The sequence below is a fragment of the Bombina bombina genome, chromosome 4 (assembly GCF_027579735.1).
Source record: "Bombina bombina isolate aBomBom1 chromosome 4, aBomBom1.pri, whole genome shotgun sequence".
In the NCBI taxonomy this organism is placed as follows: domain Eukaryota; kingdom Metazoa; phylum Chordata; class Amphibia; order Anura; family Bombinatoridae; genus Bombina; species Bombina bombina.
This window is the reverse complement of record NC_069502.1, coordinates 112,730,321-112,749,604: the sequence shown is the minus strand read 5'-3', so window position 1 is coordinate 112,749,604 and position 19,284 is coordinate 112,730,321. Positions and strand designations below refer to the sequence as shown.

At 38.5% G+C, this 19,284-nt stretch overlaps 1 protein-coding gene across 1 annotated transcript in view; it reads right to left on the bottom strand.

Annotated features, from left to right (window-relative positions):
* Positions 1 to 19,284, bottom strand: part of RUNX2 (RUNX family transcription factor 2) — a 287,535-nt gene that overhangs the window by 84,157 nt on the left and 184,094 nt on the right. The window contains exon 4 of the mRNA XM_053709598.1: positions 15,966 to 16,122. Within this exon, the coding sequence (XP_053565573.1) occupies positions 15,966 to 16,122 (157 nt within the window). The remainder of the gene's footprint in view (positions 1 to 15,965; positions 16,123 to 19,284) is intronic.

Below are 19,284 nucleotides of genomic sequence, written 5' to 3'. Positions count from 1 at the left end.
GTGAGATCTGAGAAAGGCCAGGACAATGTCCATGTGAGCCTTTGCTTGAGGAAGGGACGACGCTTGAATCAGAATGTCGTCCAAGTAAGGTACTACTGCAATGCCCCTTGGTCTTAGCACCGCTAGAAGGGACCTTAGTACCTTTGTGAAAATCCTTGGAGCAGTGGCTAATCCGAACGGAAGTGCCACAAACTGGTAATGCTTGTCCAGGAATGCGAACCTTAGGAACCGATGATGTTCCTTGTGGATAGGAATATGTAGATACGCATCCTTTAAATCCACCGTGGTCATGAATTGACCTTCCTGGATGGAAGGAAGAATTGTTCGAATGGTTTCCATTTTGAACGATGGAACCTTGAGAAACTTGTTTAGGATCTTGAGATCTAAGATTGGTCTGAATGTTCCCTCTTTTTTGGGAACTACGAACAGATTGGAGTAGGACCCCATCCCTTGTTCTCCTAAAGGAACAGGATGAATCACTCCCATTTTTAACAGGTCTTCTACACAATGTAAGAATGCCTGTCTTTTCATGTGGTCTGAAGACAATTGAGACCTGTGGAACCTCCCCCTTGGGGGAGGCCCCTTGAATTCCAGAAGATAACCTTGGGAGACTATTTCTAGTGCCCAAGGATCCAGAACATCTCTTGCCCAAGCCTGAGCGAAGAGAGAAAGTCTGCCCCCCACCAGATCCGGTCCCGGATCGGGGGCCAACATTTCATGCTGTCTTGGTAGCAGTGGCAGGCTTCTTGGCCTGCTTTCCCTTGTTCCAGCCTTGCATTGGTCTCCAGGCTGGCTTGGCTTGAGAAGAATTACCCTCTTGCTTAGAGGACGTAGCACTTGGGGCTGGTCCGTTTCTACGAAAGGGACGAAAATTAGGTTTATTTTTGGCCTTGAAAGACCTATCCTGAGGAAGGGCGTGGCCCTTACCCCCAGTGATATCAGAGATAATCTCTTTCAAGTCAGGGCCAAACAGCGTTTTCCCCTTGAAAGGAATGTTAAGCAATTTGTTCTTGGAAGACGCATCCGCTGACCAAGATTTCAACCAAAGCGCTCTGCGCGCCACAATAGCAAACCCAGAATTTTTCGCCGCTAACCTAGCCAATTGCAAAGTGGCGTCTAGGGTGAAAGAATTAGCCAATTTGAGAGCACGGATTCTGTCCATAATCTCCTCATAAGGAGGAGAATCACTATCGATCGCCTTTTCTAGCTCATCGAACCAGAAACACGCGCTGTAGTGACAGGGACAATGCATGAAATTGGTTGTAGAAGGTAACCTTGCTGAACAAACATCTTTTTAAGCAAACCTTCTAATTTTGTATCCATAGGATCTTTGAAAGCGCAACTATCTTCTATGGGTAAAGTGGTGCGTTTGTTTAAAGTAGAAACCGCCCCCTCGACCTTGGGGACTGTCTGCCATAAGTCCTTTCTGGGGTCGACCATGGGAAACAATTTTTTAAATATGGGGGGAGGGACGAAAGGTATACCGGGCCTTTCCCATTCTTTATTTACAATGTCCGCCACCCGCTTGGGTATAGGAAAAGCTTCTGGGGGCCCCGGGACCTCTGGGAACTTGTCCATTTTACATAGTTTCTCTGGGATGATCAAATTCTCACAATCATCCAGAGTGGATAACACCTCCTTAAGCAGAGCGCGGAGATGTTCCAACTTAAATTTAAATGTAATCACATCGGGTTCAGCTTGTTGAGAAATTTTCCCTGAATCTGAAATTTCTCCCTCAGACAAAACCTCCCTGGCCCCCTCAGACTGGTGTAGGGGCATATCAGAACCATTATCCTCAGCGTCCTCATGCTCTTCAGTATCTAAAACAGAGCAGTCGCGCTTACGCTGATAAGTGGGCATTTTGGCTAAAATGTTTTTGATAGAATTATCCATTACAGCCGTTAATTGTTGCATAGTAAGGAGTATTGGCGCGCTAGATGTACTAGGGGCCTCCTGAGTGGGCAAGACTGGTGTAGACGAAGGAGGGAATGATGCAGTACCATGCTTACTCCCCTCACTTGAGGAATCATCTTGGGCATCATTTTCAGTGTCACATAAATCACATCTATTTAAATGAGAAGGAACCTTGGCTTCCCCACATTCAGAACACAGTCTATCTGGTAGTTCAGACATGTTAAACAGGCATAAACTTGATAACAAAGTACAAAAAACGTTTTAAAATAAAACCGTTACTGTCACTTTAAATTTTAAACTGAACACACTTTATTACTGCAATTGCGAAAAAGTATGAAGGAATTGTTCAAAATTCACCAAAATTTCACCACAGTGTCTTAAAGCCTTAAAAGTATTGCACACCAAATTTGGAAGCTTTAACCCTTAAAATAACGGAACCGGAGCCGTTTTTATCTTTAACCCCTTTACAGTCCCTGGTATCTGCTTTGCTGAGACCCAACCAAGCCCAAAGGGGAATACGATACCAAATGACGCCTTCAGAAAGTCTTTTTTATGTATCAGAGCTCCTCACACATGCGACTGCATGCCATGCTTCTCAAAAACAAGTGCGCAATACCGGCGCGAAAATGAGGCTCTGCCTATGATTAGGGAAAGCCCCTAGAGAATCTGCCGATATTATTTTACAAAAATACCCATATTAAATGATTCCTCAAGGCTAAATATGTTATATATGAATCGATTTAGCCCAGAAAATGTCTACAGTCTTAACAAGCCCTTGTGAAGCCCTTATTTACTCTGTAATAAAAATGGCTTACCGGATCCCATAGGGAAAATGACAGCTTCCAGCATTACATCGTCTTGTTAGAATGTGTCATACCTCAAGCAGCAAAAGTCTGCTCACTGTTCCCCCAACTGAAGTTAATTCCTCTCAACAGTCCTGTGTGGAACAGCCATCGATTTTAGTAACGGTTGCTAAAATCATTTTCCTCTTACAAACAGAAATCTTCATCTCTTTTCTGTTTCAGAGTAAATAGTACATACCAGCACTATTTTAAAATAACAAACTCTTGATTGAATAATAAAAACTACAGTTAAACACTAAAAAACTCTAAGCCATCTCCGTGGAGATGTTGCCTGTACAACGGCAAAGAGAATGACTGGGGAAGGCGGAGCCTAGGAGGGATCATGTGACCAGCTTTGCTGGGCTCTTTGCCATTTCCTGTTGGGGAAGAGAATATCCCACAAGTAAGGATGACGCCGTGGACCGGACACACCTATGTTGGAGAAATATATACCTTAAGCTTGTTTCTAATAGGTTAACCACTGATCACTTAACAGGAAACACATACACACACACACACACACATATATATATATATATATATATATATATATATATATATATATATATATATATATATATATATATATACATACATATGTAGCCTTATAAACAAAGCTTGTTTTTAAAATGACAATATTGAACAATGAATCAAGGGCACCTGCGTATTAAAATGTGACAATAGGATTATAAGATTGAATCAGCTCAACACAAATAAAATATTTTTTTAGGGAATATAAGTATCTTTTACCGCAGTTGCTATATGTCTGATTACAGTCAGCAGTTTTAGTGTAATTAGAACTGGATTTTAGTAAAACAAGTAAATAGGACAGTGCAGAGAGTCCAGTTTCCTGCACCCACCAGTGTGACAGCAGAGCTAGGCCAGGCATCTGCAGACTCACTGACAGTTGTAATCAGTTAGATATGTGACGGTTATTCATGTCAGCGTCAGTTCTGCAAACTGTTTAAAGACAGGAAGATGTGGGCGTGAAGCAATGACTCAATAAAACAGTCAGCAGTACCCAAACTAACTGAACTGCAAAGCTGCTTCTGTTCTTGGTTAATGGAACGCGCTTTGCCAGGATCGTTTCCACACTAAAAGGACTTTAAGTTGGGTAGATATGACCCAGTCTGCTAATGCCAAAAATATTTCTGTATTTAATGTGTTTGTGCCAGGAGGCTATTTCAGTAAATATATTTGTATTTGTGTCACCTTTAGAATAAATTAAAGGGACAGTAAAGTCAAAATTATACTTTCATTATTCAGAAAGAGCATGTGATTTAAAACAACTTTCCAATTCTCTTCCATTATCAATTTTGCTTTGTTCTCTTTATATTTTTTATTAAAGAGTAAAGCTAGGTAGGCTGATAGAAGCTCAGGAGCGTGCACATCTCTATAGCAGTCTGTGGCAGGAGTGTTTGTATCTATGTATAACATTGCTATAAACATTGTTGCAAACACTGCTGCCAGATGGCTAAAGACTTGTGCACACTCCTGAGCTCACAGAGGATTACTCTTTAACAAAGGATACCAAGAGAATTAAACAAAATTGATGACAGAAGTTAATTGGAAAGTTGTTTAAAATGTCATGCTCTGTCCAATCCTTTGAAGTTTAATTTTGTCTTTACTGTCCCTTTAACATACACGTGAGAAATCTGAGCCATACTGGCTGTAAATTAGAAAGTGAGGAATCTGGTTATGTTTATTCTATAGGCCCATCTCCTTAGCACAAGCTTGTGTCTGGTAAATCTATAATACAACAGCATCAATGCGATGCCCTTTGGCAGCTGCCATACAAAAATCAAAGGGCTATAAAGAAACATTACAGCATTCCCTGTTTGCACTGCTTGCTTACCTATACCACAAAGGGTTAAAAACAGAGTTAATAAAACAAAAAATGAATAATACATAAACGTGCATTTCAGTTTTGTGTCATTGAGTGGTTTACTGTACGCGGAGCACAAGTACATAAGCACCATACACCTTAAAAATCAAATCTCTTTAGAGAGCAAGTGGCAGAATGAATGGCACAATGTGACAGAAGCCACCCTGGCAACCTGATTAGGTTTGGTGTTTGACTGCTGATGTACAGGTTATATGTACATATGCTCTGTGCACAGTAAAACCTGCTCATACTAAAACCACATGTGTACTGCACAAAGGCTAAAAATACAAAACTTTAAATTGAAGTTTTAAAGTCAGCTGGGAAGTGGCAAAACACTTTCCATCCTAAGCTGAACACGGGTGAATGGCTGCTAAGATGCCACCCCTGATTGCCATTAAACAGCTCACTTTAACTATGTGTTTAACCCGGTTACAGAGTTTTAAACACAGCTACGCAGTAATAAAATATTCAAATGCATTAGAGCTTTTGCTTATTGCAGATTTATATCATTTTAAGCCAACTAGCTTTTCTAGAAAATGAAAAGTAGTCTCAATTATAAACCTTAATTATGTGTTTACAAATAAAACTTTGTAATGTGCTTTAGATATTTATTTTTCTCAATTTCCTGTAGTTTTTCCTCTGCCCCACAGACTCTGACAATGCAACATTCTACACAGTGATTGCTTGATCAGTGCAACAGCTCATTTATATCTGTCCCTCACTAACTGTCAACAGGAGGGAAATACTCCTGTTTCAAGGGGTATCTGCTTGGACTGCAAAATAATGCACATTTTACTAACATAACAATAGCTTTAAATGTTGTGCATGCAATTTTTGCTGATATGTATTATACATATATAAAAATGACTTGAAAGTGATGCAGTATAATTGTAAAAGGCTGACTAGAAAATATCACATGAACATTGTTTAAAGCAATGTTATACATAGTTACAAACACTGCTGTCATAAACTGCTATAGACACGTGCACGCTTCTAAGCTCATATCAGCCAACCTAGGTTAACTCTAAACAAAGGATATCAATAGAACAAAACAAATTTGATAATAGAAGTAAATTGGAAACTTGTACCATGCGCTATTTCAATTACTAAAGTTTAATTTTGACTTTACTGTCCCGTTAAAGTGAATGTAAATTTTGATGCTAAAGTTTTTTTCCTTTTGTGAAAAAAAACTTACCTTTGAATCTTGACAGCAGCTCCAGCTTCCTCCGCCCGTCACAAGCCTCTTCCTGGGTCTAAAATGAGGAATCCGGCTTCCTCCAATCACGGTGTTGAATCAGACACTGATTCCCCGGGGGGGGAAGCCGTGATTGGAGGATGACCTATCCATGATTTCTGACATCAGAAATGGCTTGCGACAACCGTGAGAAACTGGAGCAGCTGTCAAGTTTAAAAAGTAAGTTTTTTTCACAACTGGAGGGAAATGTAAATTTTGATGATTTTAATCACATTTTTAAAAACTGGGCACTTTAGCATCAAAATTTACATTCACTTTAAGAACTGACAAGCTGAATAACAGAAGATTCATATTGTTTCCAACAACCCCATTAAGTAGCAGTTTTTATTTTCATATTATTTTTTGTAAAGCTTGAGCCACGTCACAAAAATCTACAGTTTGTATAGATACAATCAGCCTCCCACTCAGAGAGGGCTCTTATAGTTCAGTCTTGCAATGGTCACTTTTGCTTATGTTTTGTAGAAAAAGAAGAGCCTGTTTGTGTCTATATGTGTGTGTGTGCATTATTATGTGCTGGTTGTGTATGAGTGTGTTGGTTCTATGTGTGTGTCAGTGAGTGCATGTTCATGTATGTGGTGTTGTATGTGTTTGAGTGTGTGCATGGGTTGTTTATGTGAGTGTGCACATGATTATGTGTGGGTTATGTATGTGTTGTATATGTGTTTGTATGTACATATGTGTTGGTTATGTGTGTGTGGGTGTGTGCATGTTCATAGATTGTGAGTGTAAGTGTGTGCATGTGTGTGTGTGCATGGGTTGTTTATGTTTATGGGTGTATACATAATTATGTGTGGGCTGTGTGTGCATGTTATGTATCATTTGTATATGTGTTTGTATGTACAGCTGTGTGTAATTATGTATGGGATGTGAATGTGTTTTGTATATGGGTTATATGTTTTTGAGGGTTGCATATGTGTGTGGGCTGTGTATATGTGTGTGGGTTGTGTATATGTGTGTGTGTGCATGATTATGTATCAGTTTTATTTGTGTTTCTATGTACATGTGTGTGATTATGTATGGGCTGTGAATGTGTTTTGTATGTGGGTTACATGTTTTTGAGGGTTGCATATGTGTGTGGGCTGTGTATATGTGTGTGGGTTGTGTATATGTGTGTGGGCTGTGTATATGTGTGTGGGTTGTGTATATGTGTGTGGGTTGTGTATATGTGTGTGGGTTGTGTATATGTGTGTGGGCTGTGTATATGTGTGTGGGCTGTGTATATGTGTGTGGGTTGTGTATATGTGTGTGGGTTGTGTATATGTGTGTGGGTTGTGTATATGTGTGTGGGCTGTGTATATGTGTGTGGGCTGTGTATATGTGTGTGGGTTGTGTATATGTGTGTGGGCTGTGTATATGTGTGTGGGTTGTGTATATGTGTGTGGGTTGTGTATATGTGTGTGGGTTGTGTATATGTGTGTGCATGATTATGTATCAGTTTTATTTGTGTTTCTATGTACATGTGTGTGATTATGTATGGGATGTGAATGTGTTTTGTATGTGGGTTACAGGGTTTTTGAGGGTTTTTGAGGGTTGTATATGTGTGTGGGTTGTGTATATGTGTGTGTTTGTCATTAAATTATTATCTATCTGTTGTATATGTGTTTGTATGTACATGTGTGTGAGATTATGTATAGGCTGTGAATGTGTTTTGTATGTGGGTTACAGGGTTTTTGAGGGTTGTATATGCATGTAGGTTGTGTATATGTGTGTGTGTACAAGATTATCTATCTGTTGTATATGTGTTTGTATGTACAGCTGTGTGTGATTATGTATGGGATGTGAATGTGGTTTGTATGTGGGTTACATGTTTTTGAGGGTTGCATATGTGTGTGGGTTTTGTATATGTGTGTGTGTGCATGATTATGTATCAGTTTTATTTGTGTTTGTATGTACATGTGTGTGTGATTATGTATGGGATATGAATGTGTTTTGTATATGGGTTACATGTTTTTGAGGGTTGCATATGTGTGTGGGCTGTGTATATGTGTGTGGGCTGTGTATATGCATGTAGGTTGTGTATATGTGTGTGTGTGTGCATGATTATGTATCAGTTTTATTTGTGTTTGTATGTACATGTGTGTGTGATTATGTAAGGGATGTGAATTTGTTTTGTATATGGGTTACATATTTTTGAGGGTTGCATATGTGTGTGCATGCGTGCATGTGCCTATGGTAGTTCTGTTTATTAGTACAATAGTATAAGGTGTAAAAAAAAAAGAAGCATTTGTTGTTTTCCTTTACTAAGGTTCAGTAATCTTAAATATCTAGCTTGGCACAAGTCCCTATAACCAGCAATTATAGCCAAGTGATGTAAAACATTTCCTGGGGCACTTCACTTCATTTTACTCAAGATATGACACACAGTAAGTATTTACAGTTGAATGGATGGGTCTGGTGCATTGTTACATTCCAGTTGTAATAAACAGACAGAGAAAGATAGATTGATTCATTGATAGTCTGATATGGACAGACAGACAAATAGTAATTGTTGTGAGATTAACATTATATTTTGTTTTTTATAATAAAAAATATACCTGTTTTACTAACATTCCTGGATAATATCATCTTGCCTACAAGACATGCAACGCTGTCACTATATTGCAATAAAAGCTTTGACCAGGAAGTATAAACTACTTATCAGCCTCCGTCCCTGTGTGCCTCTCTCAGTTTGGCTGTATTTAACTGCAGTAGGATGTCTATCTATCTGCAATGTGAGAAGTAGATTGAAGTATCATAAAACAAGTATGGACTCATTTTTCCAGCCAGCATTTGACAGGAGACAGCATAGAATCTCAAACTTTTAGCTCAATCTTCAGCGCTTCAAAGAGAAAAAAAAAATACTTTGTTTTTTTTCTCTGTTAAGATCATAGGAAATGTAGAGGAGGGGGTCCGTTCTATTTGGACATAATTATTCTCCATCAAAGGAGGCTTTCTTCATCCTCCATGCGTGAAACGCTTGCTAGCAGTCTCGTCTGCCCCCTTTCCCTCCTTTTTTAAATATTCAAATAGCTATTTGGGCAGACAGCCAAAATGTCGATATAGGAACATGAACAACATCCTTTGTGTTTTCTTTTATGTCTCCACAATAAATATGTTCAGGGTTTTTTGTAATGTGTACTATGGTCTTATCCCAATTTATCACTCGGAAAAGAAATTTGAATGTAGCACGGCAAACTTGGCCTGTAGTACTTGTAGTTTTGTTTCTATTAAAAAAAACTGCTGGAAAAGCTAGAAAAACAGAAAATAACAGAATTTGTGCAAAATGATTGGGTTTGGGGAAATATGCCTCATACTCTCAGCTGTGACAAAGCAAGTTTGTATTTTTTTTAATTTATTACATCTAAAAGAAAGCATTTTAATACACATTATGAGAGACTCCCTCATCGGCCTGTGAGCTTATATCCCAGGAACCACTAGTGAAATGACGGGCACTTCCTGTTAGCTTTACAATCTAACTAAAAATCTTTAACGTAACATTTTTCATGTGAAAAAAATATATATCATAATGATCTTTCATGTGCATGAAATTTGTTGAAATTAATGTCCATTTAAATGTGCTTTGGATTCTCTGGTAGCAACAAGTGTCATTTTTAAAAAAAACATTTTTAAAGGCATTTTAAATCGTTTAAATTAAAAATAATCAATTAACAAAAAGATCTTGAATGTTTGTCATTAAATTATCTTAATCAATTCTATTTAATGAAGTTTCTTTTTCTTTTTTGTTAACAATGACACAAGTTTTCTGAAAGCCAAGAGATTAAATGTAAAAGTGACATTGTTAAAAAAAAAAAAAACAATCATAAATAAGTGATAGACAGATATAAAGACAGACAGATAGAGATATATATATAATCAACCAAAAAATATCTTCAATGTGTTTGTTAACTGATTTTATTTTATTTAAATTACAGGTCCATATTCCCAAATCTGGAAAATAAAATTATCAAAAATTACTATTTTCCCTGCCTGTAAGTCACAAAAGAATTAAAAATGATATAAAACTTCCTTTAGTTGCACATGTACACTGTATTATAACATTTATATATTGCATAAGTGACAAGATATTGTTGTTTACACTTGGTCCCATTTCCTCCCCCAACTTTCCCATTTTAAAGATGCAAATATGCCAAAATCCAAACCATTCCGGTATTCAAATCAAATATTTACCGGTCTCAAGCAGTTTGGATAAAGGGTTTACTACCTGTATCTAAAAGTTTGGTTTTTAATAATGGCAATTTAAAATTAACCCTTCTGGCTGAAATGTATATTTCTTGGGCAGTCAAGATCTTAAAGGGAAAGGAAAAGGAAAAAGAAATTCATGCTAAACATAATCATGTATTCAAGCCAAAGATTAGCCTTAGAATATTATGTAGATGTATTTTTACAGAGATATTAGTTGTTTAAATATTGAAGATATAAGTGTGAAAGTTTAGTTTCTATAACGTAAAGAAACAATTTTCATCAAATATATTCTGTTAACCTACACATATGAGAAGATTCAATGAGAAACCTTTTTAGATACATATTGCTAGAAATATAACCGTAAAGTGCTCTTTTGCAGTGCAGTTTTCCCAAACACAGAAGAAACTTTTTAGACGAACGTGAGATAAATGGAATTCTGTATCGTTTTGCTAACTTTACAATGGGTGTGTACCCTGAGTGTTTTACACTGCAATGCATAATATACAATTTAATGATCCCAAAACTAAATTCACTCAATAGAGAGCTGCTAAACTTTCAAAAAGAAAGATCACTAAAATATGTTTGTTTAGACTAATTAATGCCAGGAATCATATTTGGCTCATTACTGTTGGCTCCTAACAATTTTCAGATAACTTTTATTTACTGTTTCATTAATACAAAATGATAAGAGGTCACTGTAACTAAGAGATCTTTTTTAAACATGCAGACCTAAATAGTATACAAAAGTTTACCCTCAACCTGAACATCGCGGACGAAGAGAGCTACCGGCTCACAAAATCTTGATGCAAGAATGTTGTGGTTGATTGTGTAAGGAAAGGTTAAAATTAGGGTTAGGACTTCTATGGCATCATAGGGGCGAATGGGCGCTTGCCCCTTTCCAGTGGAAACATCACCCATGACTGCTACAGCAAAAAGTATGCATTGGATGTGACACAGCAGGTTCTTTCTAATTTAAGATTTTTTAATGTGTAACAATTAATGTGTTTATTTCTGTGAGTAAAAGGACTTCAAGGTCCATCCAGAATGGATAAGAATTATGTCCTTCAACACAGTTGATATAACAGTTCAATATCAAACACTACAAATTCTGGTTCTTTATGACTGTTTCTGAAGTATGAAGACCCACTACTTTGTTTGAGGGCATAAAGTACATTCATTTTAATGTCTATTAAAAAAAAAAAAAGGCTCTGTTCCTGTAATGTTATATAAAACATACAACTGAAATGTAACTGAAGAAAGTAATAGAATTTGTAGAAATACAAAAGATAAAAAAAGAATTGGTTTCAATCTCTAAAAATACATAATATTTTATAAAAAAAAAACACTAACTAGTGGCTGAATTTATTACAAAAAAATGCTGCTTTTATGTTATTTGATTTATTTCTACTACATATACTTTTACTAGAAGCATTTTTGCCAGTACATGTATATTGCAAATATGTTTTTGTTCAAAGCTGTAGTTAATCTATTTGCATTTGAATTTTGACCAGGATACACCTTTTTTGCACAATGTGACAGAAGAGATGAGTATTCACAGATTAGTGATGCTGTTGTATTTTTTAAAAAAAAGCTGTATTGTGCACTTCAGTTTAACATGCACAATTCAAAGCGAGAGCTGCACATTTTTGCCGTGGCTGTATTGCTCTATATTATTCCTGAATACTTTTTTAAATATTTGTTACGTAACTTTTATACTGTGTAACTGCAGAAGCAAAAAAATCTTCCACTCTCTATTGTGCAAGATAAACTGAAGTACGGTACAGCTGTCAAAAATTCCTACAATGTCAGAACCGCTTCTGTCAGATCTGTGAGATACAAGATGGCGGGCCTAGTATAAAGACACAGCGCTTCACCTACTAACACTTGTAATGAGTTAAAATAAGATAACAGCTTTGAACAGAGCTGCAGGCACAGGAGGAAAAACATAAATTATGCATACCTGATAATTTCATTTCCATCTGTGAGAGGAGAGTCCACTGCTTCATTCATTACTTGTGGGAAATAAGAACCTGGCCACCAGGAGGAGGCAAAGACACCCCAGCCAAAGGCTTAAATACCTCCCCCACTCCCCTCATCCCCCAGTCATTCTGCCAAGGGAACAAGGAACAGTAGAAGAAATATCATGGTATAAATGGTGCCAGAAGAATAATATTAAATTAAGACCCGCCCACCGGAGCAAACGGGCGGGAGCAATGGACTCTCCTCCCACAGATGGAAATAAAATTATCAGGTAAGCATAATTTATGTTTTCCATCTTAATGAGAGGAGAGTCCACTGCTTCATTCATTACTTGTGGGAACAAATACCCAAGCTCTAGAGGACGCTGAATGAACAAAACGGAAGGGTAAAAGGAGGAGGACCCTATACTGAGGGCACCACAGTCTGCAGAACCTTTCTCCCAAAAACAGCTTCCCGCCGAAGCAAAAACATCAAACTTGTAAAATTTTGCAAAAGTATGTAAGGAGGACCAAGTAGCCGCCCTACAAATCTGCTCCACAGAGGCCTCATTCTTAAAGGCACAAGAAGAGGCCACAGCCCTAAATGAGTGAGCCGTAACCCTTCTGAGGAGGCTTATGTCCCACTGTCTCATAGGCCAAACGGATAATGCTCCTCAACCAAAAAGACAGAGAAGTGGAAGAGGCCCTCTGCCCCCTACGCTTCCCAGAATACACCACAAATAAGGACGAAGTCTGTCTGAAATCCTTCGTTACCTGAAGATAAAACTTCAAGGCTCGAAACACATCCAAGTTATGAAGTAACCTTTTCTTTGACGAAGAAGGGTTAGGACAAAAGGAAGGAACTACTATCTCCTGATTGATATTACGATCTGACACCACCTTGGGAAGAAATCCCAAACCAGACAGCCTTATCGGCATGAAAAAACAGGTAATGAGGCTCATGTTGCAAGGCCACTAACTCAGAGACTCTGCGAGCCGACGCAATAGCCAGAAGAAACAGAACCTTCCAGGAAAGAATCTTAATGTCAAGTGCATGCATAGGCTCCAACGGAGCCCTCTGCAAAAGCTTAAGAACCAAGTTCAAGTTCCAAGGAGGAGCCGAAGGTCTAAAAACCGGTCTAATTCTGGACAAAGCCTGAACAAAGGACTGAATGTCAGGAAGCTCTGCTAGCTTCTCGTGTAACAGAACCGATAAGGTCGAAATCTGTCCCTTTAAGGAACTAGCGGCAAGGCCCTTATCCAGACCATCTTGAAGAAAAGACAGAATCCTGGATACCCTAATCTTATGCCAGGGATATCCATCTTCCTCACACCAGGATAAATAGGTCCTCCACACCCTATGATAGATGAGACGAGTGACCAGTTTCCTGGCCTGAATGAGAGTATCAATCACTCTCTCTGAGAACCCTCTCTTGGCCAAGACTAGGCATTCAATCTCCACGCAGTCAGCCTCAAAGAATTGAGATTTTCGTGGAGAAAAGGACCCTGCACCAGCAGATCCCTGCGACAGGGTAACCTCCATGGAGGAGATGACGACATCCCCACCAGATCCGCAAACCACGTCCTCTGTGGCCACAACGAAGCAATCAGAATGGTTGAAGTCTGCTCCTGTTTGATGTGGGCCACCACTCAAGGGAGAAGTGGCAACAGTGTGGAAATATGTAAATTAGATTGAACTCCCAAGGGACCGCCAAAGCATCTATCAGTTCCGCCTGGAGATCCCTGGACCGCGACCCGTATCTGGGTAGCTTGAAGTTGAGTCTGGACGCCATGAGGTCTATCTCCGGCGTCCCCCATCTGTTGCAGATCTCCGCAAACACTTCGGGATGGAGAGACCATTCCCCCGGATGAAACGATTGTCTGCTGAGAAAATCCGCTTCCCAGTTGTCCACACCCGGAATGTGGATCGCTGAGAGCGAACAGTTGTGGGTCTCTGTCCATTCCAGAATCCGAGCTTCTCGTTCCCCCCTGATGGTTTATGTAAGCCACCAAGGTAATGTTGTCCGACTGGAATCTGATGAATCGGGACGACCCCGGGGGGGGGGCAAGCCCTCAGAGCGTTAAATATCGCTCTAAGTTCCAGAATATTTATCGGTAGAGTTGAAAGGTTAGCAGCATCGCTCCTGACATAGACTTGAGAGAATAAAGCAGGCAGCGAAACTCGTCAACGCTGATTGCTTAAGAAGCTGTTAATCATGAGTCGGGCTGGTTTGGCAGAAGAACTCCCCCTGCATCTCCGGACTCTAACTTTCACCCATGCTCTCATTGAGAGGCTGACAGGACTACTTAAAACTCCAGTCCCATTTCGAAGAGTACTACCCTCCATAAGAGACTACTTCATTCTTCTGACACTTCTCTGCCAACCTTCTGTGACAAAAGGCAAAGAATGACTGGGGAATGAGGGGAGTGGGGGAGGTATTTAAGCCTTTGGCTGGGGTGTCTTTGCCTCCTCCTGGTGGCTAGGTTCTTAATTCCCACAAGTAATGAATGAAGCAGTGGTCTCTTCTCCCATTAAGATGGAAAATAATGTTGAGCAGGAACTACTATGTTGAAATTCTGTTCTGCAGTTTAATTTCCCTTTAAGAAACATGTCCAATTCCCTAACACAGTTTAAAGCAAAATTAAAATAATTTTGATTATATACATAGTATATATCAGTAAAGTAACCATTAAAAACATTTTGTCATTTTGCAGGTCAGAGACACACCCCTTGAACAGCATGATTTGTATTTAGTCTGTAATGAGCTAATGTAATGATCAAGCAATCACTAGGTGGCATGTCGTGGGGTCAGGGGCCTGAATTATGAAGGATATTCTAGAGTCTCTCTGGGGGCAGTGAAAAACACAATTGTCAGAGGTAAACTACATGTATAGTGTGTGTGCGGGTGGTGAATACAAGGAAACTATATTGCAAAGCTTTTCTTTTAACTTGCATAATTCAACATATTTTTTATGAGGAATTACATTTTGAGCTTAATGATTCTCGGTTTGCGTTAAAAAGTCTTCTTCGTTAAAGGGATGATCAGTTTTCACTGTCTCAGCTAAAAAATAATGTTTCAAAATGTATTATAGCGCTCTGTTTCTTTAAAAAAAATGTATTTCTTTGCTAAATAAACCTGTAGGATCCGTCCCTGTCAACAGTGATAACAGTCACAGAACTACATAAAACACAATAAATGTACTTCTTGTTAGTTTTCCATTAAATGTAAACAGCTTTTACTTAAACCTTTTCATGAAAACATATTTCTAACATATTTAACTGCTGCTTTTATATACGTGATAAAAGGGACATTCTAACAGGGCTTCTAGCTATACAATGACTTACCATAACGTTTTACCATAGATAGGCTAAAGCTCATGTAAACTAAAGCTACCTCTACAGGTTGCTTGTAAACATTTTGCTACACATCCCCTTACATGTGAGCTAAGAAACCCAGCAGTCATGTAAATCACCTACCCATTCACCTGGTCTATCATTGCCTATTATAAATATTACCATTCTATGTTTATAGAGCTGCAGATTATGTTGGTACTCTTCATATATATAATAATAACAAACTGCTGATTAAGATATGTGCACACTATTGAGCCTACCTCAGTATGCCCTCACAGAAAGATTCACAAAAGAGAAATATGAAATGGAAAGTTGGCATGCTCAGGAAAAACTCTCTTTAAAACAGTGATCATTTTTACCAGAAGAGTATATTGCAAATTCAAATTAAAAATGTGCTATTTCCAATTTCCATTATATGCTTTAAACACTGAATGTTACAATATTAATTGAAGAAACCAGTGCCATATTTCCACAAAAATAAAGTTTTAATGGCCGGATGTTAGTTCTATCAAATAAAAAAAACACATTCATAGAAAATTAAATAAATTATAATTCCTGGAAGTAAATGCCCTACCTCTTCCACTTCTCCCCACAAATCTCAGATCGTTGAACCTCGCCACTTGGTTTTTCATGACTGCGGAGGCGTTTCTAAGTTCTGCCGAATAGTTTTCATCATTTCCAGCCATAACTGTGACCACAGAGCCATCCGGCACTTCTCCAAGGGCGACCACCTGTTAAAATAGGATATTGGGGTTAGTAATAAAATGAGCGGTCCGGATATCAGGCAATACAATATGACATTGCTAAAGTACAAATAGCAATGGATAATTATGGTGTAGGGATCTGTTTTAGTACAGCCTTTCTATTTCTACAGCAAAATACCATGCCATGATTGCTTACATTATTCATAGCTATAATAAAGATGGCTACACCTGCATACCGGGCTACTGTGTGATACACTAAAGTATATTGTTTTACCCATTGCACTGAAAAAAAAGCCTCTCAAAAATAAAGTTTTGGAACTATAACCCATATCTGACCAGGGGATCCAGTAAAAAAAGTATTTCTCAGGCTCAAAAAAAACTTAAAGGGACATTATATATAAAGGGACATTTTATATATACAATGTGCAATAAAATCGGCAAAAGAAATGAATGGTTATACACTGCATTTGTTTTTATTATACTTAAAGGGACAGTGGAGTGTATTTTTTCTCCCCTTTAATGTGTTTCCAGCTATCCATTTTACCTACTGGAATGCATTACATTTTTCCAAATAAAGCCTTTACCTTTATTTTGTAATTTGATAGAATTTTGTCTTTTGAAACCTTTACCTATACTGTACATTTCAGTATTTCAGTACTGGTCTTAGAAGAGCTATGTAAACAAGAAACAATGGATGAAATCAACCTCTCAGTGGGGGTGGTAGAGCTAGGTACTAAGGGCGAGATTACATATGCGGCGCAAGCTTCAGCATAACTGCTAAAACCTGTGCCACCTGTTATTTCACCTCGCACATTGGGGTATCATATATATGGCGCCAGCAGTTCATAAAGTGACGTAAGTCGGATAAACTAGCAATGTCTAGAAATTAGTGTAAATACACATTTGTGGAGTCGCCAGTAACTTACGGCACTTTAGAAACTGCTGGCGCCTAAGAAAATTAAAAAAAAAAAAATATATCCCGTAAAAGTCTAAAATGCCTCCCAAAAATAAACCTGACACGTAAAACCCCTATATCCACCATCAAACCCCCATCGGAACTAATAATAAAAGTATTAACCCCTAAACCGACAACCCCCCACAACGCAATATGCCTAATTAAACTATTAATCCCTAATCCGCCATTCACCCACATTGTGATTTACCTAATAAAAGTATTAACCCCTAAATCCGCCAACCCCAACATTTTTTGCGGGGCATTGCCCCAAAGTAATAAGCTCTTTCACCGGTAAAATAAAAGTACAAATCCCCCCCAACATTAAAACCCACCACCCACACAACCAACCCTACTCTAAAACCCACCCAATACCCCCTTAAAAAAACCTAACACTAACCCCTTGAAGATCACCTTACCGGGAGAAGTCTTCATCCAACCGGGCCGAAGTCCTCAACGAAGCCGGGATTTCATCCAAGCCGGGCGAAGTGGTCCTCCAGACGGGCAGAAGTCTTCATCCAGACGGCATCTTCTATCTTCATTCATCCGGCGCAGGTCCATCTTCAAGACATCCGACATCTGATGCAATCAGCCAATAGGATTGAACTTCAATCCTATTGGTTGATCCAATCAGCCAATAGGATTGAGCTTGCATTCTATTGGCTGTTCCAATCAGCCAATAGAATGCAAGCTCAATCCTATTGAGGATTGCATCAGCCAATAGGATTTTTTCTACCTTAATTCCGATTGGCTGATAGAATTCTATCAGCCAATCGGAATTGAAGGGACGCAATCTTGGATGACTTCATTTAAAGGAACCTTCATTCAGTCTTAGCCGTCGTCAGAAGAGGATGCTCCGCGTCGGATGTCTTGAAGATGGACCCGCTCCGCGACGGATGGATGAAGATAGAAGATGCCATCTGGATGAAGACTTCTGCCCGTCTGGAGGACCACTTCGCCTGGCTTGGATGAAGACTTCTCCTGGCTTCGTTGAAGACTTCGGCCCGGTTGGATGAAGACTTCTCCTGGTAAGGTGATCTTCAAGGGGTTAGTGTTAGGTTTTTTTAAGTGGGTATTGGGTGGGTTTTAGAGTAGGGTTGGTTGTGTGGGTGGTGGGTTTTAATGTTGGCGGGGATTTGTACTTTATTTTTACAGGTAAAAGAGATGATTACTTTGGGGCAATGACCCGCAAAAGGCCCCTTTAAGGGCTATTTGTAATTTAGTGTAGGGTAAGGCTTTTTTATTTGGGGGGGGGGGCTTTTTTATTTTGTTAAGGGGATTAGATTAGGTGTAATTAGTTTAAAATCTTGTAATTTGTTTATTATTTTCTGTAATTTAGTGTTTGCTTTTTATTGTACTTTAGATAATTTAATTTAATTGTATTTAATTGTATTTAATTTAGGGAAATAATTTAATTGTAGTGTAGTGTTAGGTGTTATTGTAACTTAGGTTTTATTTTACAGGTACTTTTGTATTTATTTTAACTAGGTAGTTATTAAATAGTTAATAACTATTTAATAACTATTGTACCTAGTTAAAATAAATACAAACTTGCCTGTAAAATAAAAATAAACCCTAAGTTAGATACAATGTAACTATTAGTTATATTGTAGCTAGCTTAGGGTTTATTTTATAGGCAAGTATTTAGTTTTAAATAGGAATAATTTAGTTAATTATAGTAATTTTATTTATATTTCTTTTAATTATATTTAAGTTAGGGGGTGTTAGGGTTAGGGTTAGACTTAGGTTTAGGGGCTAATAACTTTAATATAGTGGCGGCGACGTTGGGGGCGGCAGATTAGGGGTTAATAAATGTAGGTAGGTGGCGTCGATGTTAGGGATGGCAGATTAGGGGTTAATAATATTTAACTAATGTTTGCGATGCAGGAGTGCGGCGGTTTAGGGGTTAATATATTTATTATAGTGGCGGGGATTTCCGGTTCGGCAGATTAGGGGTTAAAAAATTTATTTTAGTGTTTGCGATGTGGGGGGCCTCTGTTTAGGGGTTAATAGGTAGTTTATGGGTGTTAGTGTACTTTTTAGCACTTTAGTTAAGTTTTATGCTACGGCGTTGTAGTGTAAAACTCTTAACTACTGACTTTAAAATGCGGTACCAGTGTTGACAGGAGAGGGTGTACCGCTCACTTTTTGTCAGAATCGTAATACCGGCGCTATGCAAATCCCATTGAAAAAAGAGGATACACAATTGACGTAAGTGGATTTGCGGTATTTTCAAG